The sequence below is a fragment of the Pipra filicauda genome, unplaced genomic scaffold (assembly GCF_003945595.2).
Source record: "Pipra filicauda isolate LSUMZ 115617 unplaced genomic scaffold, ASM394559v2 scaffold101_size5749837_pilon, whole genome shotgun sequence".
NCBI classification, from domain to species: domain Eukaryota; kingdom Metazoa; phylum Chordata; class Aves; order Passeriformes; family Pipridae; genus Pipra; species Pipra filicauda.
This window is the reverse complement of record NW_024103452.1, coordinates 2,808,263-2,834,375: the sequence shown is the minus strand read 5'-3', so window position 1 is coordinate 2,834,375 and position 26,113 is coordinate 2,808,263. Positions and strand designations below refer to the sequence as shown.

Sequence of the window (26,113 nt, the reverse complement as noted above, 5' to 3'; positions counted from 1 at the left end):
CAGAGTTCAAGCGTAGAAGAGATGACAGTAGTTGTGACATGACCAAAGCTAGAGTAGGGGAAGTTCAGTATGGCAAGGAAGTATAACCGGGAATTTAATATACTAGTTATGCACCTAAACTGACTTCTAGGTGGGAAATAAGAGCCTAAATTCAGAATAATAATTCAAGAAAATCCAACCAAGCTCATATTCAGATATTTGCACTGATGAAGACTGTACTACTGGGTATGCCCTGCACAGTTTTCTCACAGTTTCTCTTTTCATTGGGTTGGCAAAGGAGGTGACTGCCTAAGGTGTATTGGCAGGCAGAACAAAATCATTTCTCTGCCTAAATTCTTCAAGGACTCTCATATGCATGGTCAGGCCTTACCAGCCTTCACCAGATGGTCTGTGATAGTTGTGAAAAAAGACATAATAATGCCTGAAATATTCTTGCAAGTAGCTGCATACTTGTGCTCCCCTTAGTGTTGCTGTATCAGAAGGAGAGTCTGACCCGTATTGCAAAGCTGAGAATGACATTTCTGAAAATGATTGTCTGTGCTCTAGCATAGTTTATAACACCAGGACTAGGGCCCAAGTATCTGAACTTCTAGGTCATTTCTCACCCTGAGCTCATATTTTAACAATTTTTGAAATTTTACCAGCAACCAACTGGTAAATATGATAAATTTGGAGACTTAATTCCTGACCGTTGTTTGAAGAGCTGAGATATGATTCCTAATGCTTTAATTACTATATTTTATGCCAGTGGTTCTCTGTTGGTTTTATTGGTGTTGAGAGTTGAACATTCAGAGCAATGCAGTGGAAAATCAGGTCACCAGACACCTGGTCAGTGTAAACTGACATGGTGTGAAGTCGTGTCATTCTCAGGGTGATGATACTCACATAGCAAGAGTAGATTTGATAACCTTTGTAGCACAAATGAGAAAGATAGCTATCACTAGATTGTAATATTTTCAGTGGATAATATTTAGGCTTTATAATAGATTGCCACCAAAATACGTAAAATTAAGATGAAGTTATTTATTCTACACTAAATATGTATCTGATGCAAGAGAACTTGCAGGAACTTTCAGTGCCAGTAAACTACCCAGGAACCCAGAATGGAATAGCAAGCAGAGCCAAGCAAGAGGAGCAGCTAGTTGGAAGTTATTGCAATCACTATTAGTTTTTATAACTGATAAAAAGTTTGTAAAAATATAAAGATAAAAGAATACTATGAAATGCTGTGATGGTGAAGCTATTTAAGGAAACTAGTCAAAATATGTCTTATATAATACTGAAAGCCCTATCTAATAAACACCAGCTAAAAAGACTTAAACCTGTTGAAAATATTTTTCATTCAAGTTGAGTTCAAAAGGTCACTGTTTGGCATTCTTCCTCATGGGTAAATCTGCTGAAGTTAACATGCCTTTAGTAAACAAATTCTGATTAAAAGCTATTCAGAACTGTCTCTATTTGCTTTGTGACAATCACATGGTAGATATTTCCTTTCTACTACAATAGAATTCATGACATTATCTGTTTAATGGAGCTGAAATGGATTGTGGATTAAGCAGCATTACTTTATATGACACAGAAACACTAAAGCATATGTACCTGTAAAATTGAATGATTTAAATGTATTATGCAATAAGCCTAAATGGTTAGCAGCAACATGAATTAGAATACTACCTTGAACATAAAAATTTAATTTGTTTTTTTTCTAACAAACATACATTAACTGAACTCGATAGTAATTCTGAAAGACAGGTAAGTGTTGTTGTAAACACATAGCAGATGGTTAAATTGACATAAATGGAGGGTGAGAGATTTGTTCAAGGTCAGAGAGCAAGTGCCCAGGAGTTCTGATGTATAGTTCCCTGTTCTGATCATGAAACAAATCTCCTTTGTTCTATGTATTTGTACATGGCACTTTAAATGAATAGCTGTATTATTATGCTTGTGCTTCCAGAATATAAGTACAGGGCATACACAAAGAACACACTCTATGATTTTTGCCTTTAAATTATTTCAATTTTTGTTTAAGTATCGAGGACACAGTGTTATGTACTGAGAGCACTTACATTATTCTCTACTACAATTAGTAGTTTGCTACAGAGATAAGTGGTTGACTGTGGTTGGTTTCTATCCTATTGCCACTTCCTATCCTATACCTGCAGTGTGCCAATTTTAATCTGTCAGGAATCTAAATACCCTTCAGGTTTGGTTTGCTGATTGAGTTCTTCCTTCCTTGAAGCTTCTATTTCTATACTGAACCTGTAGGAGGTCCACATAGTAGTAGTTACTCATCTTGACTCTTCTGCCTTTTTCCTGGAAGCAATGATTTGTCTTCTTTTTTTTCCTTTGCTAATTTTCAGCATATCCAAATAAACTAATAGCTCACTCCTGTTAGAGCTACCATTATCAGAAAGAGACAGTGTTGTAATCATGAGATGTTTCATAACTGAAAGTTGAATATAAACAAAAAGTTTTATCTAATTTTTTTTTCTATCTGCCTAAATGCGAAAGAGGGAGTTCTTATGCTTTTTTCCTCTTCTTTTGATCAAATACTAAATGGTCATCCTGCCAGTAAATATGGCAAGTCTAGTTTAAACATGGAGTGAGTGACTGCAGAAGGTTTATTTACTTTAATGGCTTCCCATTCAAATGAAATCTAAACAGAAGAGCATAAAAGTTATCTCAGAGTTTTGGCTGAGCTTATTAAGTCTGAAGTGTCTGGACTTAAAACAAACAAACAAACAAAAAATCTCTTTTTGCATGTGAAATACATTTGAAATAGCTTCCTCCAGCTATTTCATTTTCATTTCAAAGGCTTTTTTGTACATTACCAAGTGCAACCCAAAAAACAACCCGGTCAAATAAATACCAAACTGTTACCTTCACTTCACATATGTAAGTCAGTGAGTTTATGTGACGTGTCTAAAGTCAAAAAGTAAAATACCAGCAGAATAGGATTTAGAGTTGAGGGGACTCTAATCCACCAGGCTAAGCTCAGCCCTCTGAACATGACTTTTATTGTGCACCCAAATACCAGCTGGTGATCACTTGAAGATTGATGGTAGCATGCAGCTCTGGAATGTGCTCCTAAATTCACTCTTTGTGTCAGTCTTCATGGTGCAAAAAAGAGTGAAATACGGGTGTGTTCTGTGTGTATAAACAGCAAGCCTGCTGCCCACTGAGCATGTCTGCCCGTGGGGCTGGAGCACTCCTGCTCCCATTGAGCCAGTAGTAGGGACAGACACATCTCATAAATGACACCTAACAGTGACAGACCCACTTCCAGCTTCCAAATCTGCAGATAAATAAGCTTAAGTAAAATATTTTTCACTGAATACATGCTTGGAAATATTTTATTTTTGAAGCTGACATCAAAAAACCCCTAAGTCTTAATTAATTTAATATTGAAAGTACTCATAACAGTCCTCGGTGTTCAGCACAAACAGAGAACACTGATGAGGAAATTAATAATTTCCAGTTGTGTCCAACCACTGAAGTCCTCTGGGGGACGTGGCCAAACCCTGTATTCAATGAAGCAGGTTGCGTCAAAACAGTAATTTGAAAAAAAATAAATAAAAATTAATGTGCAATCTGATGAAACCACATGGCTATTCCTCTGATGGGCATGAATGTATTTAATATACCAGAAAAATGTATTTCAAGGAAAAAAAAGAACCAACAGGAAAACATTTAAGGATAGGCTTGACCTTTGCTTTTCTCCCAAACCAAACTTTCCTTGGCTTCAAAAAGCATCCCAAACACCCACATCCAGAAAGCAGCTTGCTTCCTGTCAGTGCAAAAGGCTGGGTGGCCTCTCGGATGCAAAATAAAATTTAATAAAAGAGCTCAAATTAGGCTACAAGGGGTAATTTAACCATACAGAGCAACAAAGAAATATAGGCAAAGGAATGAAGAATATTGTGGAGAAGTTTTCTGTTATTCTAATATTTCTACAAATAGAAATAACAATAGAAGGTTTGGATAAATCCAATTGTGAAGCCACCGTGGAATCAAGCATGGCTGTCACTTTTGGTAAAGTTTGCTATCTCCAATAGAATGACCTTCTGGCATCATGTTGGACTAGGGGTTCATTGAAGGTTCACTGAGGGGGGGATGCCATTTGTTGACCTCCAGCTGCTTTGTTTTCTCACATAGTGGAGTGAGAATAGCTCTTTCTTTTATCCTTCCCAGATGTAAAGCAGAGCTTGCTAACTATCTAGAGCTGGTATACAGAGATGTTTATCTGATATATAGACATGTGTATACAGACACCAGGTATAGGCATACCATCGACATACTGAGGAAACAGGAAAACACACTAAAAAAGGAAGCAGCGGTTTACCTATTTGTAGGAGGTACCCACCATCCCATATATTGTTTCCTTGGTTTTGCTACAGACAACATGGCTGTTTTTATGAGCATCCCTCTGTATTCAAAATTGTCAGTGTATAAAAATACCACCCTTTAATTCAGTAGTCCATTGAAGTTATTACTGAAATTCTTTTGAATGTGAAATACTGCCCTCCAAGCATTCTTCAGCTCATAACTGGGTAAATTTTACATTATTTTAATGAAGAATGAATGAAAGCTAAGCACTGGGATTTAGCTTGATCTCTTTATGTCTGATGTTTGCCTGATAGCTAATCCTAATTTGATTAAATTGATGATAATAATAATAATGAAACTGTAACCAAGCCTGCATATACTAAGTTGCCTTTTTTTATACTGAGTAGGGGTGAGAAGTGACTGGAGAAGATAGGAACAATATGTTTTAAGGAGATCTGTGGATAAAGTGACATGGCTAGTGATGCAGTACAGTTGGTAATATCAATAAAGGCGAGGATTACTGCAGCAAGGGCAATAATGCCAATTGTAGATATACAGAGATTATCTGTATCTCTGGGGAGGTTACTCTTTGAAGGAGAAAAAGGAATATAATGAAAAGGGTTCCTCTGCCTCACCACAGTGAAGTGGGCTCTTACTTTATTAAAGAAACCATAATGAAATATTTCAGGTTTTGAGCTGTATTTTCTCAATGGGTTTTTATTAGCTGTGGTAACAAGAGTAATTTGGCAGCTTAGTGACAATATGCTCAGAGAAAAAAAGACTGCATATGAGTTAATGTAAAGAGCTTTTCCAGTCTGAAAAGAAGTTAAGAGACTACTGTCATACTTTCATTATTTAAGGTGTTGATCATTCCACAACATTTAATAGTTCACTACAGTTCAGAGGCACAGTTGCTGGTACATCAATGAACTGCACATTTAGGGAGTAGCTGTCTCTGTCAGTTTTGCAAAAGGCAGATTATATCTGCACTGTCTGCAGGCTCCCTCAGTAAATCTGCAAAGTAAGTGCTTACACTGAAACAGAAAGGTAAACTTGCAAAGAAAAACAATTCTATCAATAAAGCAACCTACCTTTCACTCAACCTTACACTCTCTCTGCTCCTCTCTCTCCCTCCCCAATATTCAAAAACATCTGAGCTGACATCATCTGTCCCATCCGTTTGTGGGGAGTAGTCAGGCACTTAAATCTAAGCATTAAAAGGTTTGCTTTTATCACAAAAACAATAACCTGAATGAGATGCAAAACTAAGAAGTCTCCTCAGACCTTGTTCTCCTCCCAGTGGCCAACCCACTAGTGACAAATGGGATAAAGATGAATGACTTGGGAGAACAGCTCCCAAGTCACATGTTGCTGCCCACTTCTGACTTGGAGAATAGCACGAGCTTCAGTCTTAATTCATTTTTCAGGCAGACAATTACAATAATTCACTTTCTTCCATTTCTCATATCTCTATGTAAATTTGGATCAAAGAGTTCTGGTGTCTGCATACAGTCAGGGCTTCAGCTGGCCAATTGGTCTGATAGCTACTTCGAACATTTCTCTGTGTGCCTGAGCATTGCAGGAGGAATCACAGCCGTTCCTCCAGTGATGTGATTGGTGGTCCACTGGAGAAAAAGAGGAAGAGAAAAAACACAAGAGATTACTATGAAAATATATACTTCTCCTAAAAGAAGTAAAATTTTGTGGAATTTGTCTAACTTCTCCATGGGTGTGGCTTTTATTTCTTACTCTGTCTCAAAAATAATGTCATACTTGGCAATTGAAAGCTTCTCACTCCTGCACCTGGAAAACAAAAACATCCCTCTAGTGCCAGTGGCAAAGCCACTGAGTGCACCCAAGCTGAGCTTCTGCAGCCTTTGACAGTGTGGCAAGGACCCTCTCTCCATAGCTCTCAGACAGAAACAAAAGAGTAAACTCTGTGTAACTGTGCAGACTTGGAAGTATGTAGCTTACAGCTCTTGGAGAGCACTTTGTGTTCTGCAGAGCTGTTATACACAAGCTTTTTGTACACAAAGCTCGGAGAAGACTGTCTCCCATCTGAATGGCTAACTCAGCTGCAGTAATCTTAAACCCAGTTGGCCTGTCCTTATGCTTGCCAAAGTTGTCCCTTTCAATTTGGGACCAGAAATGAGAACAAAGCCTGGACAGGATAATAATGGGCAGAAAAGAACAAGGTAACATTTGAAGAATCAGATACCTTCTGGAAAGTTCTGTAGAATGGCAGTATTTGTAACATCTTCTGATATAAAACATACAAATTACATTTATATAAAATTGTAACTGCACAGTACTTATTAAAAAATAAAAAGCCCACTTTTCAGTGTTTTTATTGAAATACCTATACAGACTTTAGAGGAGTTATTCCAGGTTTACAGCAAGGTAAATGGAGGAATAATCTGAAAGTCATGGCTAGATGAGTCTACAGCCTTGTGAGACTGGATGGCTGCAGGGTGTGGGTGGTCTTGCGTAATGCTCAATGAAGGAATCTCAATACTGGAATATTTGGCAAGACTTAGGATAGCTGTGCAACTGCAGTTTGAAAAACGTTGACATATTTTTCCTCTTCGTTTCGGAGTGGGTCTTCTATTGTGGAATGTGGTGTTTCATCACAACAATATCTACATAAGTTAAAAAAAATATTATCTGTTCTTCACAATGTAAAGCTTCAGTAAAAATGCATGTAACTTTGTCGGGTATGTTGGGTTCATAAGTGTACCACAGAGCCATGTTAATACATTTTGCCACACACAAGTAAGTGACTCTCTTCTGGTGTGTTTGCCTTTGCTTAGAAAGCACATTCCTTCTGCACAAAACTGGCAGCTGCCCACACCTCAGAGAATCTGCCCCTCCTTCATTCTTCAAAGTACTAAATCAAAGATGAAAAATTCCCTCGTAGTTTTTGGTAAATTTTAATAAAACATCACTCTGTTATGAGTGATTCCCCTTTCAGTACAACTTTTAAACGGCCCGACATTAAAAGCAGTTAATACTGCATTGTGATCTTTTTTAAGTCTGTGAGTTACCAGGATTTTAGGACTTCTGTGTGTCTTGCAAATTGTAAAAAAAAGACTCATCTACTGACATATGTGAACGCTCTGCTTAAGGTCAACTGTTAACTAGGATGTCTTTTTCTATCAACACATGGTCCCCTTCACAAAGAGCTATTGAGTGTTTTACTGGTCCTAACATTTATGTTGAGCTGCTCAAGGTCACAGATTGTTCTTCAGACATGCTAAAGTCACCTCTGGGCCTGATTCTCCAAGGACTTCACCTTGGTGCTCTGATTTCTCTTTATAACAGACTGCACTATCTCAGTCCAGTAATGTTTAAATTCCACTTTCAACTCATTAAGCAAATACACCCACAAGTGTTCAAGGTGTATATTTAAAACAGATCATATTTAGATATCATTGACATTTCCTTGTTATTTACTCTCATTCCAAATACAGCAATTAAGTTTCCTTCTAGCAGATTATACATTTTAGCTCTGGGCAAAAAGCCTTCCTGTTTCAGCCTGTACTGTCTGAACTCTCTTCCTCTCTATCCTCCAAAAGATCTTGTTAATTAGTTAGCTTGTGATTTTATGAGCACTTGTAAATCTATTTTCTTCCCTCTCACTTGCTCTTTTTTTTTTTTAATAAAAATGCAATTAAACCCCTTTCAGTCAGATTCAGAAGCAAGCAAGTGTGCACATCTGTGATTTCCACTCCTTATAAACCTATTACCCTCCTATGCAAAAAGCCAGATTTCATTGTAACAGCATTGAAGAAAAGAGCAGAGACCCTCATGCATGAAGAAGAGATAAAGAGATAAAGAAAAGGTCAAAGGTCCATGTGAGCTTTTTTGGGTCCTGTGTGGTTAAGGCACACAAGGGACTGACTAGTAGCACATCTGGCTGCTTATGGCTCTTTGGCCCAAATGACTGTGTACCCATTTATAATCGGCTTCACTTGAGAGTGGCTGAGGGGTGGGTTTTAGTTTGAACACTGCATGAGCAGTGACAAAATGCTTTAGCAGCTCTCTTGGCTCACCCCCTTAAGTAGAAGGAATCAATATATATTTCTTCATAGAAAAGAAATATTGACAGTGCAAAAGTGACTCATTCTGAAGTTTTGAAAAGAAATACTCAGACTTTACTTGTTCTCTTTACATACATAAAATTCAAAAATATGCCTATTGTATCCTCAGACACGGAAAGCAATATTATAAACACACTAATTCCACAAACACTATGTAAACTAAAAAAAATAATACATTTATTTCTTCATTGTCTTTTTACTGAAAAATTAGAAGTAAGGGCAAGAAAACAATAATTAAAATCAGGTTCTTATGAAATCTGATGCCTTTTAACTCAATCTTTTCCAGTCGTTTCTACTAATAAGTTACAAAACAGGGAAGTTAATCAGTACAAAGTAGAAAAGAAAATATTTAAACTGAAAAAAACCCAGACCTTTTCTTTTGGCTGAAGTTTTTTTTTAATTATTTTTCATAACTTTGCAGATACCTCAGATTCCACTCACACTTTTCATTCAACACTAGTAATGTTATGTACACTGTCTAAGTTTATATGGCCAAATTACTTTTTTGCCTGTTTAAACGTGACCTGTGAGTAAAAGGGGGCCATTTCCATCTGATGCTATAAGCAAAAACATTGTTCTACCTAAGTATTTATTTCTAGGAGACAAAAAAAGAAAAAGAAAGAAAAATAAAATTGGGTTTTCATTCCAGTTCCTAGAAGGTGAGATTTTACATTGCAGTTTCACATTTGGCTGGCATATTTGTTGGCACAAACTCAAGGCTTAATGAGGCTTGAGAGAGTCTTACAGCCTCCATAACTGGATGCTAATGTTGTTGAGCCTACTACTGGATGTACATAAGGTGTGTCATTTGTGCCCCCCAGGCCCCACAAGAACGTAAAATAAAAGATGATTTGTTGTATTGCTGACTTCCAAATCACTAAGGCTCCATAAAATCCATGCCAGTTTGGGCAGCAGAGGTTCCCTGGGAAGAAGTAGCCCATCTTCCTAGAAAGCTGTGTTAATGCCCTTCACTGTGGTGCTGTGTGTGAAGGGATTGCTGTGCTTTACTCCCTGCTTGGTTTTGAGGCACATGCATCAAATCTCTGCTTCTTCTCTGAACTTCCCTATAAACAGCCTTCTGAGACTGAATCCTTATGCCATCAGGACAGAGGAGGAAAGCATATTATTCCTTGTACTTTAGCACAGAGGATCCTAGATTTTCTCAAAGTAGCCTTGCTAGGCTGGAAATACAGAGATGGCATAGTGCAGGCATGACTGCGTGCAGCCTCTCACGTGTCACAGTTTATCCACAGTTTATCAGTGGATAAACTCATTGCTTTGAACGTGGGCTGGGGATGGTTGCATACCAAGGCTGTAGCTTATGAAACCCTGCAAGGTAAAGATAATTCTTGGTTATGTTGAACCTTTCAGTAATAAGTGGTTATGTGAATCTGCAAATAGGAAATAATCATATTTTGGGAAGCTTCTGCTAAAAAATGCATAAATTTCAGTAATGTGTGCATCAAACACTCTTATTAGTATAAGATGTCTACCAGGGAAGTCACTTATATTAGGGTTTTATCTTACATCTTAGGTATTATTATATTCCTTGGGCTAGAAGAGTCATGCTGGTTTCAACATTGTGATACCAGTGAATTTGAATTAAAGAGTGATGAAAGATTGATGTTGAGTCATTAAATTAGACATTTGGAGGACTACCTGATGAGTGGATCTAGCTCAAATGTCCTTATGCAGACTGGACAATTTGGGTATAATAGGCTGTATGATATAACTACACCTTCCTGGATTCCCAGTCTCTAATAAGTGTAATTTGTTTTGTTCTGGCCAACATATTGAGTTTTGTGTTACAAAGGCTTTTGTGATGTCAATAATAGGTATTGCAGAAATATTTTGTTATTTCTTCTGGGAGAACATAACTTTTTAAAAATAATACTTACATTAGCTTTTTTTGTGGTGAATTAGTAGGATAATTAAAGTAGGTGTTAAACTGTCTAATTTTCAGTAAGCTGTCCACTGTGTACAGAGAAAATTCCCAGTCAGTAGGATCTCCAAAATGTGCAGTTCAATAATGCACATGGTTCTGTAAAGAGAATTCACTGAGGCTTTTATCTTTTCATTAAAATAACCTCTCCTCCAAGATCAGATTTCTTACTCTAGGGATCAAGTTGGTTTTGGTTTTATCCCTGAGGAAAGGCAAAACTAAATTCAGTGACTGATGAAAAAAATTACGAGCAAAGATTATTCTTCTGTCATTAAGGATGGAAGTTACTCGCATATTGTTTTATTGTCAAACAAAATTGTTAATATTCGGAGAGGTGTCTACATCATCATTCTCCATATAGGGTTTACTGCTTTCAGCATTTGGCTTAATTCTAAAGTATGGAACAGAATTTGCTCTGAATGTCAGTAAACGTTTACTTGATTTTTAGCAAAAACTTGGAGATGAATGGAATGTGGAAGACTATACAGCACCTTTCCACCCACCGCTTTTTTCAAGTAATAACACGCAGATAGTAAATCTTTACAAAATCAAATTTTCTTGGGTGATTGTGTGGCAAATTTTGTTACATGAAAAGAAAATTTGATTAGTTATAAATTCCCTCACCACTTGCTTGAGTAGCCCGAAGAGTCTAATAAACTGTAAGCTTCAGCACTAAAAGAAATAAAACTAATAAATCTGTATGAAAGTTTTTTTTTCATGGCTTTCCTTCCTCTTATGAATGGCATTGAGTTTCCATAGTCTAGTAATGTGTAATAAGGTGTTCTGCTTATCAGCAGCTTGATGGAGACAGATTACCCTTCTGGAACCTTAAAAAGAATAATACCATTGCAAAGAGGTTACAATTTAAAGAAAATAATGGATTTTAATAAGTGAAAGTCATGGAAATCAAGTATCTGTCACTGTTTTTGTCTCTTGCTTAAAAACAATTGTCATGATTATGATTATCTTTTATGTCAGTCACAGTGTTTTCACTGTCCACCCCTGTCAGTCACTGAAGCGATAAGGAGGGACATTATTTTGTGCAGTCATTGTGCTCACATCTACCCTATGCTGGGCAGGAAACTCTCCCAGTTTATCTGTGCTTTCCTAGAATATCAAGTGTGCAGATATGAGAAGCTTCAGTTTCACCTTACAGCTGCCAAATGTTGTGGTAAGGTTAATAATGCCACCAGGAAAAGGGATGAACACTGACTTCTCAGGCTGGTTGTAAAAGGTCAGTCTGAGAATTTCAGAACAGGCAAAGGTGCTGTGTGTTAATGGCACTATCCTGGTGAGTGTCCCAGGTGCCTTTGAAGATCCTAGCTAAAAGCTTACAAGGAGGATATTTTTAAATTAAATAAAACAATTGATTTTTCAAGCACTGAAGAAAGACTTCTGAAAGTACTGTGGACAATTTTCATGTATATTTAACAAGTAGTGTTTCAGTTTAAGCTTTTAGGCACAGATTGTAAATCTTGATTGTATGTTTATCTTTTGTTGAGGGACATATGAAATAGAAATATTATTTGTATTTTTTTAATATTACCATAAATAAATGCATGTAGGCAATTCAGCTCCTGAAAGCTGTTGCACATCTTTCAGTAACTGAGGATAGTTTTCATTTTCTATGAAACTATTTAGCAATCATGATAAAAATTAAATGGAGCTATGTATCATATTTATCAATGCAAATTATATTCTGATAAATATTCTTTCAATCTTTAGATATCTTATAGAATCCCAGGACTTCAGGCTTTGCCTTTTAAAAATTGCTCTCCAAATAATTTTCAAAGAAAAAATTATACTTTCAGCTAAATATGATTTTACAGAAGCTGCATACTTAGGAACACATTTTTAGCACACTTTTTTGTTTTTTTAAACAGAGCACATATCCAGAAATATTTGTTTTGAGAGTTTTGTTTTCCAAAATAACAATAGTTTTAGATGACTAAATTTGTATAAGACATCTACTGTTTTCTGTAGGTAACAAATGAGCAAAAATGTTGCTTTTAAAAATCCTAAGCTTTAGGAACAGTGACAAGTCATATTGTCCCAGACAAAATTTGCAGCTAAGAACTGTGGACTCAGTTCTTAGGTTTATGAATAAACATTATACCAGAACTTTGTTTTCATATGTACTGTGTATTTGCCACCCTTTTAGTGTCACGGGGAACACAATTCAATGCTAATGTTCATGAAGTAAGAAAACATAATTATATGTTAAATATTTTAATAAAGACAAATTGATTATTAAGGTTTTATTTTTCCATTCTCAGCTCTTGAGAAATATCCCTTCTGTTATTACCGAAAAGTAAAACAATCTGAGTGGGGCCAAAATATATTGGCCAAGAAAAGACAGGAAAGCTGAGCTTTCTTGAGGGCAGCAAGTAATACTTATATTGCAGATGCTTATGCTATTCCTGTAACAGGCCTGATCCTGCACTGCTGAGATCAAAGGATGTTTTCACTTCACTTTATTGAAGAAAGTTTTATGTTGAAAAGTAGAGCTAGTCTATAGTTCTGGTAGTTTGGTCCAAAGCCTATAAACAAACAACTGAATAAATGGACACATTTAGGCTTGACTGAATAGTTTTGTTTTATTTTTAAGTAAGCCATGCATGATGATGAACCAAATAAACTTTGACCTTGAAAATGATACAAACCTATTCTTAATGAAGCCTCCTGTAAGGAAAAGAAAGTAAACTGTTCTTGCGTAGTTTTCGTTGATCTTGTGGATTTTCTGCAGTCATAAACTTCAAAATGTATTGAACACATTGACTAATTTAATAAGTTATCTTCCTTAAAAGCCACAGCTGTAAATAATTATATCCATTAAAATAAGAATTAATTAGATGAATGAATAATAGCATTGCCTGATTTTTATGAGCTATGTCTATCTACTTAATGTACAAAAGAATTATATTCAAATTGGGAAAAGAAAATTTGTTTTAACTCAACCATTATTTTACTAGGTAGTATCTAATGAGGGTTTTTCTTCTCTTACTGCCCCCATTTATGTCCAAAGATGTGTTTATTTAGAAAGAAATGCAGTTGAGAAGCAAGAAAGGTGACTGAATCTCTTTGTTAAGTAACTGTCTTTACTATTTCAGAGCTGCAAGAAACTAAAACCTCTGAATATCACAGAATATCCCACAGTCCCCTGGATTACCGGATATTATTAATGGATGAAGATCAGGATCGAATCTACGTGGGCAGTAAAGATCATATTCTGTCTTTGAATATTAACAATATAAGCCAGGACCCTCTCAGTGTAAGTTCGAGTTTTGTTTTGAGAATCTGAGTTTGCTGTATTACATGCCTTTGTTTTTAAGACAAAAAAATATGTATTTCATTATTTTGCATGAAAGTCCAGGCCCACACCTTATTGAACTGTTAGTCCTGGTTTCACGTGTAACACAGATGAAGCTGTTCCTTGAACACTGTTTAAAACTGACCTGTTTACTGCTTTTGAAGCAACATTCAGCTTGGCCAGGCCTCATAAGGAAAATTTGTATGGTTTGATGCTTTCCACTCCTCTCCAGGATAAGATAAGATAGTTCAGAGATGCACTGTTAAAAGGAGCCTGTAAGTAAGAATAAGATACACACTGTCGTTCTCAGGCCATAGGGAAAAAGACAAGGACAGAGTTGCTTTTAATCTTCAACTACATTTATTTTTGTTTTGTACTCTGGAGCCTAATTCACTGAACTATTTTCCAGTCTCTTGTTATGTCTGTTGTCAGCCCTTGCCCTTCAGTTGGGTAGCTGAGACATCTCATTTGGGTTTTTTTCTGCTTTCAAAATAGGTGACCTGCAGAAGTACTTGTGTGCCCAGAAGCTTGACTGTTAAGCTGTTACCTCTCTACAGACTTAGTCTTGCCTATCTTTAGACTACCAGAGCTACTACACTGCCTTAAAAAGTACCATAAAGGCCTTGTTCCACCAAATCCATCCAATCCTTTAATCTATGGGCTTTATTACTGTACCTCAGAAGGATTGAGGAGCAGCAATACCCAGCTTGCAGCAGGGAAGATAAATGCTTTCCTTGAGAGACAAGGCTTTTAATGTGTCAGGGGAGAGAGAGGGTCCCTGCCAGAGAGAGATGGAGCACAGTTAAATTAGGCTTTGCTCTGAATCACCCTCTGGATGTGCCTGTCTACCTGAATTGATTGTGCAGGGAGCCCGGGGAGGCTCACTCTAACTTACACATTTAAATTAAATGCCTCTCCTTCAATGGTGTGAATGCATCCTTCCCTCCTTCTAATGGTACCAAAATCTCCTTCTGAAGTGAGGCTGCCTTCTCTGATCTGAAATAGCTTCTGTGACCTTTTTTCCTAAGTCCCATCTCCGCAGTGATCCAGCCACCCCTGTTTGGGACGAGCTGTGCCCCCACATGACACACTCTCCTGCCTGTGGCAGGTCCAGTTTAATTCTGATAGGAAGGCCTCTGTTGCATGAAATATTTTCTGCAGTATAAAGCTGTGAGGCGTTTCAACAGCCTGGAGAAACAAAAATAAAAAAAGTCAACAGAAAGGAAAAACACAAAAAGTTTTCTGTCAGTGAATGTGTTCACCCCGTATTAGGCTCAGAATGAATCTCTGTAATTCCACACAGTCTTCTGGTTGTTTATTTATTTTTATGGCAGATTCACTTTGCTGATCTTATACCTCTATAGAAATCCTGTACATATATGCATTCAAATCCACAATTCTACATATGTATGTATATAGGTACATAAACAGAGATCTTTTAATGCTGTTGTTTATGTTACCTCAAGGCTAAATGTTATCAGGCTCTGTCACTTACTAGATTTTTAGGGATAAATTTCTAATGGATGTCTTTTCTATTTCAAAATCAAAATAAATAATGGAAGAAACTCAAAATGTTTAGAGTTTGATTATAAAACAGATAAACATTCAGACGTTGAGATGTCTGTTGGAAAACTGTGTGAATAAAATCAGTTTGAAATCCTGAGATTTCAGGCAGGTTATATCATAATCTATCCAAACTTTTGATGTTAAAATAAAAAAATTGTTACAAAAATCCTTGTTGCACAGTTTTAGCCTTCTGGTTTCTAATGTGCGTAATTTCTGAAAGTTCAATAAAAGTAAAAAAGTAAAGATAGTAATTTAGGCAATAAAGGTGAAAAATCCCTCTTATTTAGAAGAGAAAATCTAAATAATTTGATTAACTTGCCTTGAAAATATGTAATAAACTTAGAGCCAAAGACCTGGACCTTTATTTTGTTTACTGCATGCTAAGACAAAAATATTTTCATGTATCAATGAAAATTCTTTTTTTCTTTATATTGAAAGTGTAAGATATCCAAATATTAAAGTATTAGTGTAAGTTAGGCATTGAAATGTTTTGTTTAAATTATGTGAAAAATATGCTACTTGAATGATACTTCTTTCCTTACAGATTTCCTGGCCAGCATCAGCAAACAAGGTTGAAGAGTGCAAAATGGCTGGCAAAGATCCTACAGTAAGTTATAATCCACATGCACACATATACACAAATTACGTACTTGGCAATAAAGTAAGAGCACCTTGAGTGCAGCCAAAGCAAAATGAAAGAAGTGTTTGTTTTGCTTTCGAAATGCTTTGCAGGCCTATCTATAAAGTGAAATTCTGGAGAAGCAGGCAATGTAAACAGAATGCACCTTCAGACTTTGACAGATGGGAAAAGATATGCAGTGTCCACTTTCTCGGGTTTTTTTGTTGTCACTAATCAAACCAGGTAATAGTACTTTTCCAGATATGTCCTGGGTGATGCTCAACAGCCTGATGAGCTGCTCTTTGGAGTGGGGAAGTGCTCTGGCTGGCTGCTTGCCCCAGGAACAGACTTTGAGGGCGGGTGGTACCCACCGTCTGCAGTCTGAAGACCTCGGTTGAGCGCCAGCTTTCAGACGCTGTAGTGTGGTATCGGCTCCTGCTGTACCAAAAATGTGAATACCTCTAAATGTAAATAAACCAGTGCAGTCTACTAAACAAGGATTAACTCTACTGATTTTCATGAAGCTGACTGATGACACAGTTTCCAATCTTGTGCTCATAGAACTCACACAATTCTCACTGTCTTTGGTGAGCTTTGGATGATTGAATATGAAAGTCGTTCCAGGATCTCAGTAAGAAAAAAATATCCAGAAAAAAAAAATCTGTTTTCAACCTATAATATGTTAACAGTTGATCACAGTTAAAAATAAAAGAGGAAGAGAAGAAAGAGGTATACTGGAAGGAGAAAACTATAAATCTGATGGTGTGAAACTATGTGGTCTTTAGCGTTCTGTTCTAGTGTTCATGCTGATTTGAAGATGTTACTGTAGGTCTTTAATACGAAGCAACAATTCACTGCAAACTTCCTTTTAAAGTTCTGGAAAGAAAATATTTATACAAATAACGGGATCTGAGATTTGGGCTTGCTTTGCTTTTCAGTAATCTCCATGTATGATGAACAGATTAGGGGGAAAAAGAAAATGAAAATTGGTTTGCTGTGTTGAAGTGGGAAAGTTAGACACACTCCTCTATAACTCCTCTGTGGTGCCTTATCAGTGCCCAGTTCCCAGACTAGGCAAAATGGCATGAAGAGAAAGAGAATCTGCAGCTGTTCAAATCCAGAGACTAACAAACTCAGTAGCTGTTTTCATGACACTATGAAAATTATAAATCACGTCTCTTCCCTGGAGTTCCCAACGTCTAGTAACATTTACCAGTGTGAAATTATTGCTCTCTGTACTTCCTGCAGCATGGCTGTGGAAACTTTGTGCGTGTGATACAGTCGTACAACCGCACACACCTGTACGTCTGCGGCAGCGGCGCCTTCAGCCCCGTGTGCGTGTATGTCAACAGGGGACGCAGGTCTGAGGTGAGTCTCTTTTCGTTTTATCCGCTCCCTTCTGTGGTGCATCCTACTGGTGTGATGTGAAAAGTCAAAATATTGAAAACGCAAAAAGAATCAGTGATCCGAATAGGGTCATTCACCCGTGTTAAATAGCAAAAGAGCAAAGGTCCATAATTTACTGAGGTGTTACCAGCTAGAAGCAAAGCCATGATCAAAAGCCATGCCCGAAATATGATGGTTGTCCGAAATTCCACAGTCATACCAAATGCTGGGCGACATTTGATACTACTTTTTATTTGACATTTTCTGGTGAATTCATTCCTACCATTTGGTGGGGAAATGCCCAAGAAATACTTGAAAGGAACTAGCCAGTAAAATATACAGTCCACTTTTTATAGCTTCCATGTGTTACTGGTTCCTGGGAGAAGCCCTTAGTTTGGATAACTATTCAGGGATGCAAAAGTTTACTGGACTTCAGCTTAACACCCACTAGATGCAATCCCAGTACAGGAACTTTATCTACTGCACAAATTTTGCCCTAGATTCTGCCCAGGTGAAGCTGGAAAGTTTTACTTCACTGTGAGATCTTACTTTTTCTAGAGGAGTCTCCAGTTTTTCTGTATTCAGTTTCACTGTTCATTTTCAATATATAAAGTACCAGATATTTCAGTATATGGTTCAGTTTTCCTGATTTGAATGTGAATGTTTGTTTATGTACAAATGTAATAGGTAATAAATTAAGCAACCAGAAGGAAAAAGAAAGGCACTTATCAAGAGGCAGCACCTCAGGAGCTTTCAGGTCAGATTCATGTCTGGAGGCACAGGGGTGTGCAGTATATTTTCCTGAACAATGTGGAAGCAGATGTGTTGGGAAGGAAGATCAGAGCGTCCTACCTGGAGCGTTGCCATGTGAGGGCAGCTTTAAAAGCTGGGCTGGCTTCTTGGGAAGACACTGGGAAATTCATCACTGATTTAATTGGGAGTGGGATGGGAATTCTGGCCAAGACCCAAGATACTGCATAGGTTGCCAGGGAGGTGATAAGTCAATGTCTCTCCAGATTGGTTTGCACAGGATGATCTCAGTGACTTTTGTTAGATCCCTACCTGGCTCCAGCTTCCTTAGCAGAGTATGCAGACTGAATCACTGTGCCTTCAGTCCCAAAACATTATCCAAAAGTAGAGATTTGTAGGCCTGGATTTAAAAGTGCAAGCAAACAGAACTGACTAAGTAAATCCATCCCTTAGGTTAATGAATTTGGCATTAACTTGTTTTGATGTATTTTGAAACAGGGGTCACCTTTCCTCAGCATCATCTTATTTCCTGAGAAATTATTTAAAATGTAAGAAGTGATATCATTTGTCTCTAATTAATGTAATATTCCTTTATTATCATAATCTGCAGCCCAGAGAACTTTGAATCACATTATTTCAGAGTTTTTTTAAATGAAATTGGAACAGAGAGGAATGCAGGAAACGACATCTCCAGATGATGCAATATGTTAAATTGTTTAAATGAAAAGTAAAGATACGTGACTTGGAAAAGAACTGGCTTCACTTAGCCTGTCTGTATAGCTACATGCCTATATCAATTGATTAAATAAACTGCTGTTTGAGATGTCTGGAGTCTGTGAGACACTTGACTGTAGGCATTGCATGCTCAAAGCCATTATTGTACAGGCCAACAATAGCATAACAGTTTAGAACCAAGAATTTCATTGCATATATCTGTGCATGACTAATTAATAGAGCAGAATGAAGAACTGTGTAGTTCTGATGGGACTAGTGAGAACTCATTTTTTTCTCTGCTTTTATCATTTCACCTTTAATTTAGTGCAGTTTTCCATGCAAAGAAGGCTGTTTTTGCACGTGCAAAATGAATATTTTACAAAGCACATCTGTTTTTCTCTAGAAGCTACAAAGCCTGACAGAGTCGTATCCAACAATTATAAGAACTGGGACTGTTTTGCTCTTTTGTTTTGCTCCGGGATTCTACATAAGCTCACAAAAAAGGAAGATTCATTGATGGGGCAGAATTTTTACCTTTTCCCTGAAACAGAGGTTATACAACAATTAATTTTCTTCCTTGGCACACTTCATACGTTGCTCTTTGGTAATTACTCCCTTAGTCACCCAAATATATTCTAATGTCAAAGTAAATGCAAACAGAAGGAAATGTAATCCTATGTGACATAATTACAGACTAAAAGGTAGTTTAATATATATGAAAATCAAGTGTAAGCCTGGAGCTAGTTTAATAGAGCAGTAATGGGCATTTTGAATTGGTAAATAGTGGTATAATATAGTAAATATGGATTAAAATCAAGCTGCATATTAATCTAGAAGTGAAACAACAACAAAAAGCCACCCAAGATCATGTTATAAACTTTAAACCTATGTTTTAACATTGTTTAGAGAGCTTATTACTGAAACAATAGATAAGATCTCTGTGATTAAATTAGGCAAAACAGAAGAGGGCGAAAAGAGAGGGGATAATGGATATGAAAACTTCCTGCTGCAGCTGTGCATTTGAGCTTGATGGAATCTCCAATTTGCTGGTGCCAAATGGCTGCTCAGGGATTTGTGTGGCATCCCCCTTCCCCCGTGATTTACATTAACTGTTAAAGAGAATATAAGGGGTTGCTGTCCTTTGTCAAATAACTAATACATTGGCATCTAGATCACAGAAGCCTTTCTGTGGAATTTTTGTCAGCTACCTTTTTATTTTGAAATTTTTTAAGTTTAGTTGGTTGGTTTTTCTTGCAAGCGTGTCTTTTGGCTTTTTATTAAAGATTAGAAGTTTGTTAGAGGAACCTAGGAACAAACTGTTTGGAATACAGTGGTATGTGAGTTGATGTGCAATGGATCAGTGTCTCTGTCATTAGTGACTGCAGTTTTTAAGGAATGGGCTTGGACATGAGTCACTTCTTGCTCAGCACACTGTGCTAGTATTGGTGGGAACCAAGAAGTGAAGTTACAACAAAATGGGCAAGTATTCTAAATATACTCAGGTTATTTGTATTTCAAGCTGTAGTCCAGGTTTTATCTACTTTGCTAAATGTGTTCCCTGTTCATAAATCATGTTAAAATATAAACAAATCCCCATACCATGATTTCTAAACAGAAAAAAAAAATTCAAGAGATTTCAGGCTATAATCATCTATCACTATGGAATTGGAGCTCTACACATTATCAAAGAGATGGTATTGAAGAAAATAAGTATGATTTAGGGGATTTTTGGGTGTCTGATAGATCAGTAAAGACCAAATGTTTTATACTATCATCAAATGACAGTTGTCATAAAAAACTTTTATTTAATATGCATTATTGTTATTATTGTTCTAGTAACTTTATTATAATGTCCTAGACCGGTGTGAGTATAACCATGTATTCACCAAATAAATGATAAATAACCTCAAAAACACAGAAGCAATCTCCACAGATGATATTGCAGAGATCAGTCAACCTCTCCAAAGCTTAATTGAGATAGAGGGCAAAATTCTTTGTTTCGGTGTCTTGAATTTGCAACAAGAGTCTTGAAAATAACTGGGTATTAGTGAAAATCTTATCTACCAAGATGATGGAATTCTGAATAGACCAGTTAAACTGCTGATAGTACAGTAAAAGTACCCAACAGTGCAGCGCTAATAGAGCATTGTTAATGCTGGAAACGGCCAGGCATAAAAATGGTTTTACATCTGATGGTTTCTGAAATGAGAAGTGACACGTAAATCTACTTTGCAGGAACAAATCTTCAAGATCGACTCCAAGTGTGAATCAGGAAAAGGACGCTGTTCTTTCAACCCCAACGTGAACACGGTGTCTGTTATGATCAGTAAGTAAAGATACTCCAAGTTGCTGAGTCTAAACCCATATGGTCATGTGTGGTCATGAGGATTGACAGAGTGCCCAAAAGGAACTGGACACAGAATTCAGCCTCCTGAATGGCTGATGAGCACAAGGGTTGGGTCCTTTCTTGTCTCAAGGCTTATATGAAACTAGAGATGGGTGGACAAGTGAAATGCAGAAAGACATCTTTGAAAGGGAGAGAGAGAGAAAACAAAAGGTTGTCCCTTTTCCAGCTTACACATTTTTTCCCAGGATTAGTTTCAACTTTACATTACCCTGTCTAGCATTTATGTTTGAATGGTTTCTGACCTTGTTCATCCTAGACAGAACTTGTGTCTCATTTAATTATTTGTAAAATCTCAGAGTAGCCAGGGAAAGAAAGCCTGAAGATTTCAGATGCTATGAATTTCATTTTTGTTGTCATCTCTGCTGTAGAGCCCACCAGTTATTGCAAGGCTCTTCATTCTTCAATTGGCTTTATATCCAACCAATTTTGCAATTTTCTTCCATTTGAAAGGCCAGAAAGTGATACAACTGCCACTCCTCAAATATTCGTGTGAACTGGTGGCAACTGTACTCATTGACTGTGACATATAGCCCAGACAAAGGATTTCTGCTGTGCTTATTAAACACCTAAGAGAAAACTCAAAGGGGGCATATGCTCTGTGCAACCTAAGTCATCTGTAAAAGATCCTTTTTATTTTTTTTTCAACCAGGAAGCGTGTTATATATACTCTGTGTAACCTGACCTTTCACATTTGCATCATGTTCACAGACATACAGTGCCAAAGCCTTGATTATTCAACATGTGCCTACTCCTTACTGTATTTTTGGTGAGAGGAACAACAGTTGCACAGGTTTTTCAGACTTTATTTCACCCAAGGTTTACAAGGGAACAATGTGCCATGTTTCTGCCATTCGGCTTCCACTGAAATCAATGGCAATTAAATATTGTGCCAGATATTTCCTTTAAAGTTTGAATCTCATGGATCTTAAGTGAAGTCTCATATAGTTTATCCTACACGGTCTGTTCAAAATGTAAATTGCCTTTTTTTTAAATTGGAAATATATTTAGTACAAAGGACAGATATATTTATTCACAGATGTATGAACTAAAGCACCTTTAGAGAACAGGTGAATGCTACCTAGATGTCTCTCTGAACCTTGGCTGTACTTACACCTTTATCTCATCAGTGATCTAGGGACAGTGTTTACAGACACTGGCTGTGGAAAGAAAATGTTTGTTCAAAGTCAGTGATTGATGAGTCCTCTGCTACTCATTGCTATTCTAGCATTATGAAGTGAATCAACTGTCATTAAAAAATTAAAGTTTTCTTTCCTTGTTCCTTCTGGATTTTATGTAGCACCGTTGAAGTACATTGTTTCTGCATTACTGTCTATAGAGTAAACTGCTTTTTTTGTACAATAGATCTATGGCAGCTTTGTTCATCTTAATAGACTTTTTGTTACCTTCCTTGATCTCTCAGGTATGGGTCTAAAGAGACCTTCCCTAATGTTTGACTTATCTTTCATGACATCTACAAAGTTTAAATTATTCCACAAAGGTCATATTCCTTTTAAAAAGAGTCCCACAGATTGGGTTTTATATTTTCTCCGTTACTACAAAGTCCAGTCAGTTCAGAAACATTAAGCTCTAATGAATTTAGCCTCAGTATCCAGGCCAGAAAAGGGAACATTTTGTAACTCACAGCTTGTGTTATAATGAGGGGACTGAGCCCATGTACTGGACTCTTCTTCGGGCAATCTGCAGGAGGGATTCCCTCCCCTTGTTTCAGAAGACAGGAAATACCACCAGACAGGCTAGTTCTTCCAAAATGAAAGAACCATTTTTAAATATAGATGCAGTTTCTTGACCATTTTGGGCATCACCAGCCTAGAATAGAGGAGGAAAGCTGATTCACCTTTCAGAGGAAAGCGGTGATATAAAACAAATTTGAACTTTATACAATTTGCCATTGTACAAAGACACATTTGCATCAAAGCAATGAAAAATGTGCTTTGAAGCAGCTTGGCATAACTAATGTGCAGGACGTATGTCTCTCTCCCCACCAAGACTCAGATATTTATAAAAGCAGACCTCATCAACTCAGTAATTCCCCCCAGTAACAAAGTGAAGTAGTGTGAGCTCCTTGTGCTGTGCAGACCAAGTGCTGTGTGGAATGTAAGGATTTTACCAGAAGGAAGTGGAACTGACGGATTTTATCTGATACACAATTAGCAAGCAGACACTAGGAATGCTTAAGACATAACTAATAACACTGATACGTAATAGGATTAATATTATATAGTACAGCACTATTGTTAAAGTGTGTATATAACATTTAACTGTACATAACACTTAGCAGGAAGCATAAACCTGCTCTCTTTCAGCTAATTCATTTCATACTAAGCATGTTTGACTGAAACAAGGAGGCAAATATGCAAACTCATTTATAAATGTGTATAGATCCAACATCATTCTGTCAATACCTGCTGAGGAAGTAAACATTTCACCAACATGCAGCGAATGCATTTTTTAAATCCCCTGTGTATGAACCTGGTCATCACTGGGAGAGGTGAAAGCAGAAGAGTGGCTGCTGGATGCCCTACAGGGGTTCAGTTCAGGCTCCAGTTAGCAGCAGAAAAGCAAAATCTCCAGTTGTAATTCTCTCATGAGCCAGTAATCTTCCATATTGATGTGTGAACATACATACACACACACACAGAGCATGAAAATAGCCTCAAGCACTTCTGAACCTGTGACTCTTGCCAGCTTGACCACACTCTCTGGGTAGTCCAGGAATTCAGACAAAAACATCAATCAAAGGACCCAGCTGTACTGGAATGTTTTCAGCCACCACTCCCACCCTCAGAGTTAGAGTTTATTTTAGCTACTGTTTTCTGCTCTGGGGTTTCATTGTCATTAGTCAGTGGAAATTGCTTGGTTATTCATGGAGTGGAAAATGATAGTATATGTAATTATAATTATATATACATATGTTTATGCACACACATGGACTCAAACAAATGCAGATACACATCCTGACTGATGGACTGTGTGTTCAGCCCTGCACAGAGAGCAGAAGTTCATAGTTCTGTTAATGTAGGAGTTGCGTGTCTAATTCTGTTCAAGCATAATGACCCTATACTTGGAATCAAGTACACAAAAGGGGATAATTGTTGCTCCCTATTACTTTGAGTAAAGTTCAATAATATGATTGTCTGGCCTCTGCAATACTGAAGTCAGCTTAAGGCTGCCTGGGGCAGCTGTGACAATACTGCTGGTATAAATTGGCACTGATCCACTGACTGCAATAAATGTTGTGCCAGTTTACAACAGCAATAAATTCAACCCAGTCACTTTGTCTACTGCCATAGCAAAAAAAGTTATTTGAAGTGAATCCTTAAAAAATTGGATGTGATACTTTTTTTGATAACACTAGTCTGATTTTCCAGTGATCCTTAGCAGTGGAAGTTGAGCAACTAAACTTCCTATCAAGAGGTTCACCATGTATACAGCTCTGCTGTGGCATTTAATGATGCAGTTTCCTAAAAGTCTTTAAGAAAAATCTGATTCTAGTTTGTGTCATTGTAAGTCAGAGGAAACCCCATTCCCATGACCCACTATTTATCTGTATAGACTCCTGTGTAAATAAAGAGCCGATGAATTTAAAATAAACTTTTGAGTCTCCCAAAAGCCATAACAATGCATTGAGGTTTTCCCCCTCCATTTCAATTCTTTTCAGATGAAGAGCTTTTTTCAGGAATGTATATTGATTTCATGGGGACGGATGCGGCCATTTTTCGGAGTCTGACCAGGAGGAATGCAGTGAGAACTGACCAGCACAACTCCAAGTGGCTAAGTGGTAAGATGCCTTTGTTTTACCAGATCTTTTAATGGATGTCACAGAGATTCTGCTTTGCTTTGCTTAAAATAAAGAGTTTATCTTTTAAAGAGCTTGTCTCTGAATTTAATGTATGAAGTTAACCATGAAGAAGTGTATGTAAATACATACTGTAGGCAATGCACAGATGTAAAGAACTCACTGCATGTACAAACCTCTTAGGCCACCCCACCTGAGGACCTTTTTTGCATTAAGACTGAACCAAACTGTTCAAGGGACAGTGTGTGAAAACCTTTCAAATGGCAAGTGGTCAGACAGTCTGAATTCTAGAAAAGTGCCTTCACCTCTAATGCATCAGATATTGCCTTAAATTAGAGTATTTGATTCTAAGGTACCAGCTTCAGTTAATTCAAGCTGATCCACATCTATGCAGAAGACTCACCACCACTTGCATTCAAAATGTGTGCAGAAGAGAGTCTCATTATCAGACAAGTCAGTGAGGATTATTGCTACTTATTTCAGTGATAAGGAATTGGTTATCTAAACACAGTAGGAAAACTCATTTCTGAGTGGGAGCACTTAACTCTTTGCATCACTGACATCACTGTGAAAATTCTCCCTGTCTTTACTGGTAAGAAAACTCCTTCCAGGTAAACTGTTCTGAATTAAAATGGTGCTTATGCCTCTGAGCAAAGGTAGATGTCAAAATTTATAGAGTGACTAACACAGCAGTTACAATATTAGAAAGCCTTCAGGTATGTTGAAGTAAAGTTACTGTGGTTTTCTCTTGGTATTTTTTAACGTGACTCTCTTTAGTTATTCCTATGTGGCTGTGACTACAGCGAAATCATAGGATTGCAATCAGAATAAATTCAGTTCACTATGGATGGGAAACTATGTCTGTTTTCTAAGTTTTTCTTCTGTTATACTTTCTTACACTTACCTGCACACCCTGACATGTGCATCCTAAAGTGAATTAGAGAAAAAGAACAATTAAAAATGCCTAATTTCTGGAAAATCTGCCTGTTACCTATGTTCAGAACAGGTACTTGAAAGTACAATTTATTTTCATGTCCTTTTAGAGCTGTAGTCATGACACTTATTATATTAATTGAGAATAGGCTTATGTGAATAGAAAAATGCTGCAGTGTAAAGGGAGTTTTCTGTCAGACAGTCAACCTTTGTATCAGACTGTTTCAAAATTTGTACTGCATT

General features: G+C 37.2%; 1 protein-coding gene across 3 annotated transcripts in view; it reads left to right on the top strand.

Moving 5' to 3' along the window:
• The window catches only part of SEMA3C (semaphorin 3C), a 112,175-nt gene that overhangs the window by 52,048 nt on the left and 34,014 nt on the right, over nucleotides 1-26,113 (top strand). For all 3 annotated transcript variants that reach the window (XM_027729994.2, XM_027729993.2, XM_027729992.2), the window contains 5 exons: nucleotides 13,479-13,639; nucleotides 15,789-15,851; nucleotides 17,112-17,231; nucleotides 20,949-21,039; nucleotides 24,800-24,919. In XM_027729994.2, coding sequence (XP_027585795.1) covers nucleotides 13,479-13,639; nucleotides 15,789-15,851; nucleotides 17,112-17,231; nucleotides 20,949-21,039; nucleotides 24,800-24,919 — 555 coding nt within the window. The remainder of the gene's footprint in view (nucleotides 1-13,478; nucleotides 13,640-15,788; nucleotides 15,852-17,111; nucleotides 17,232-20,948; nucleotides 21,040-24,799; nucleotides 24,920-26,113) is intronic.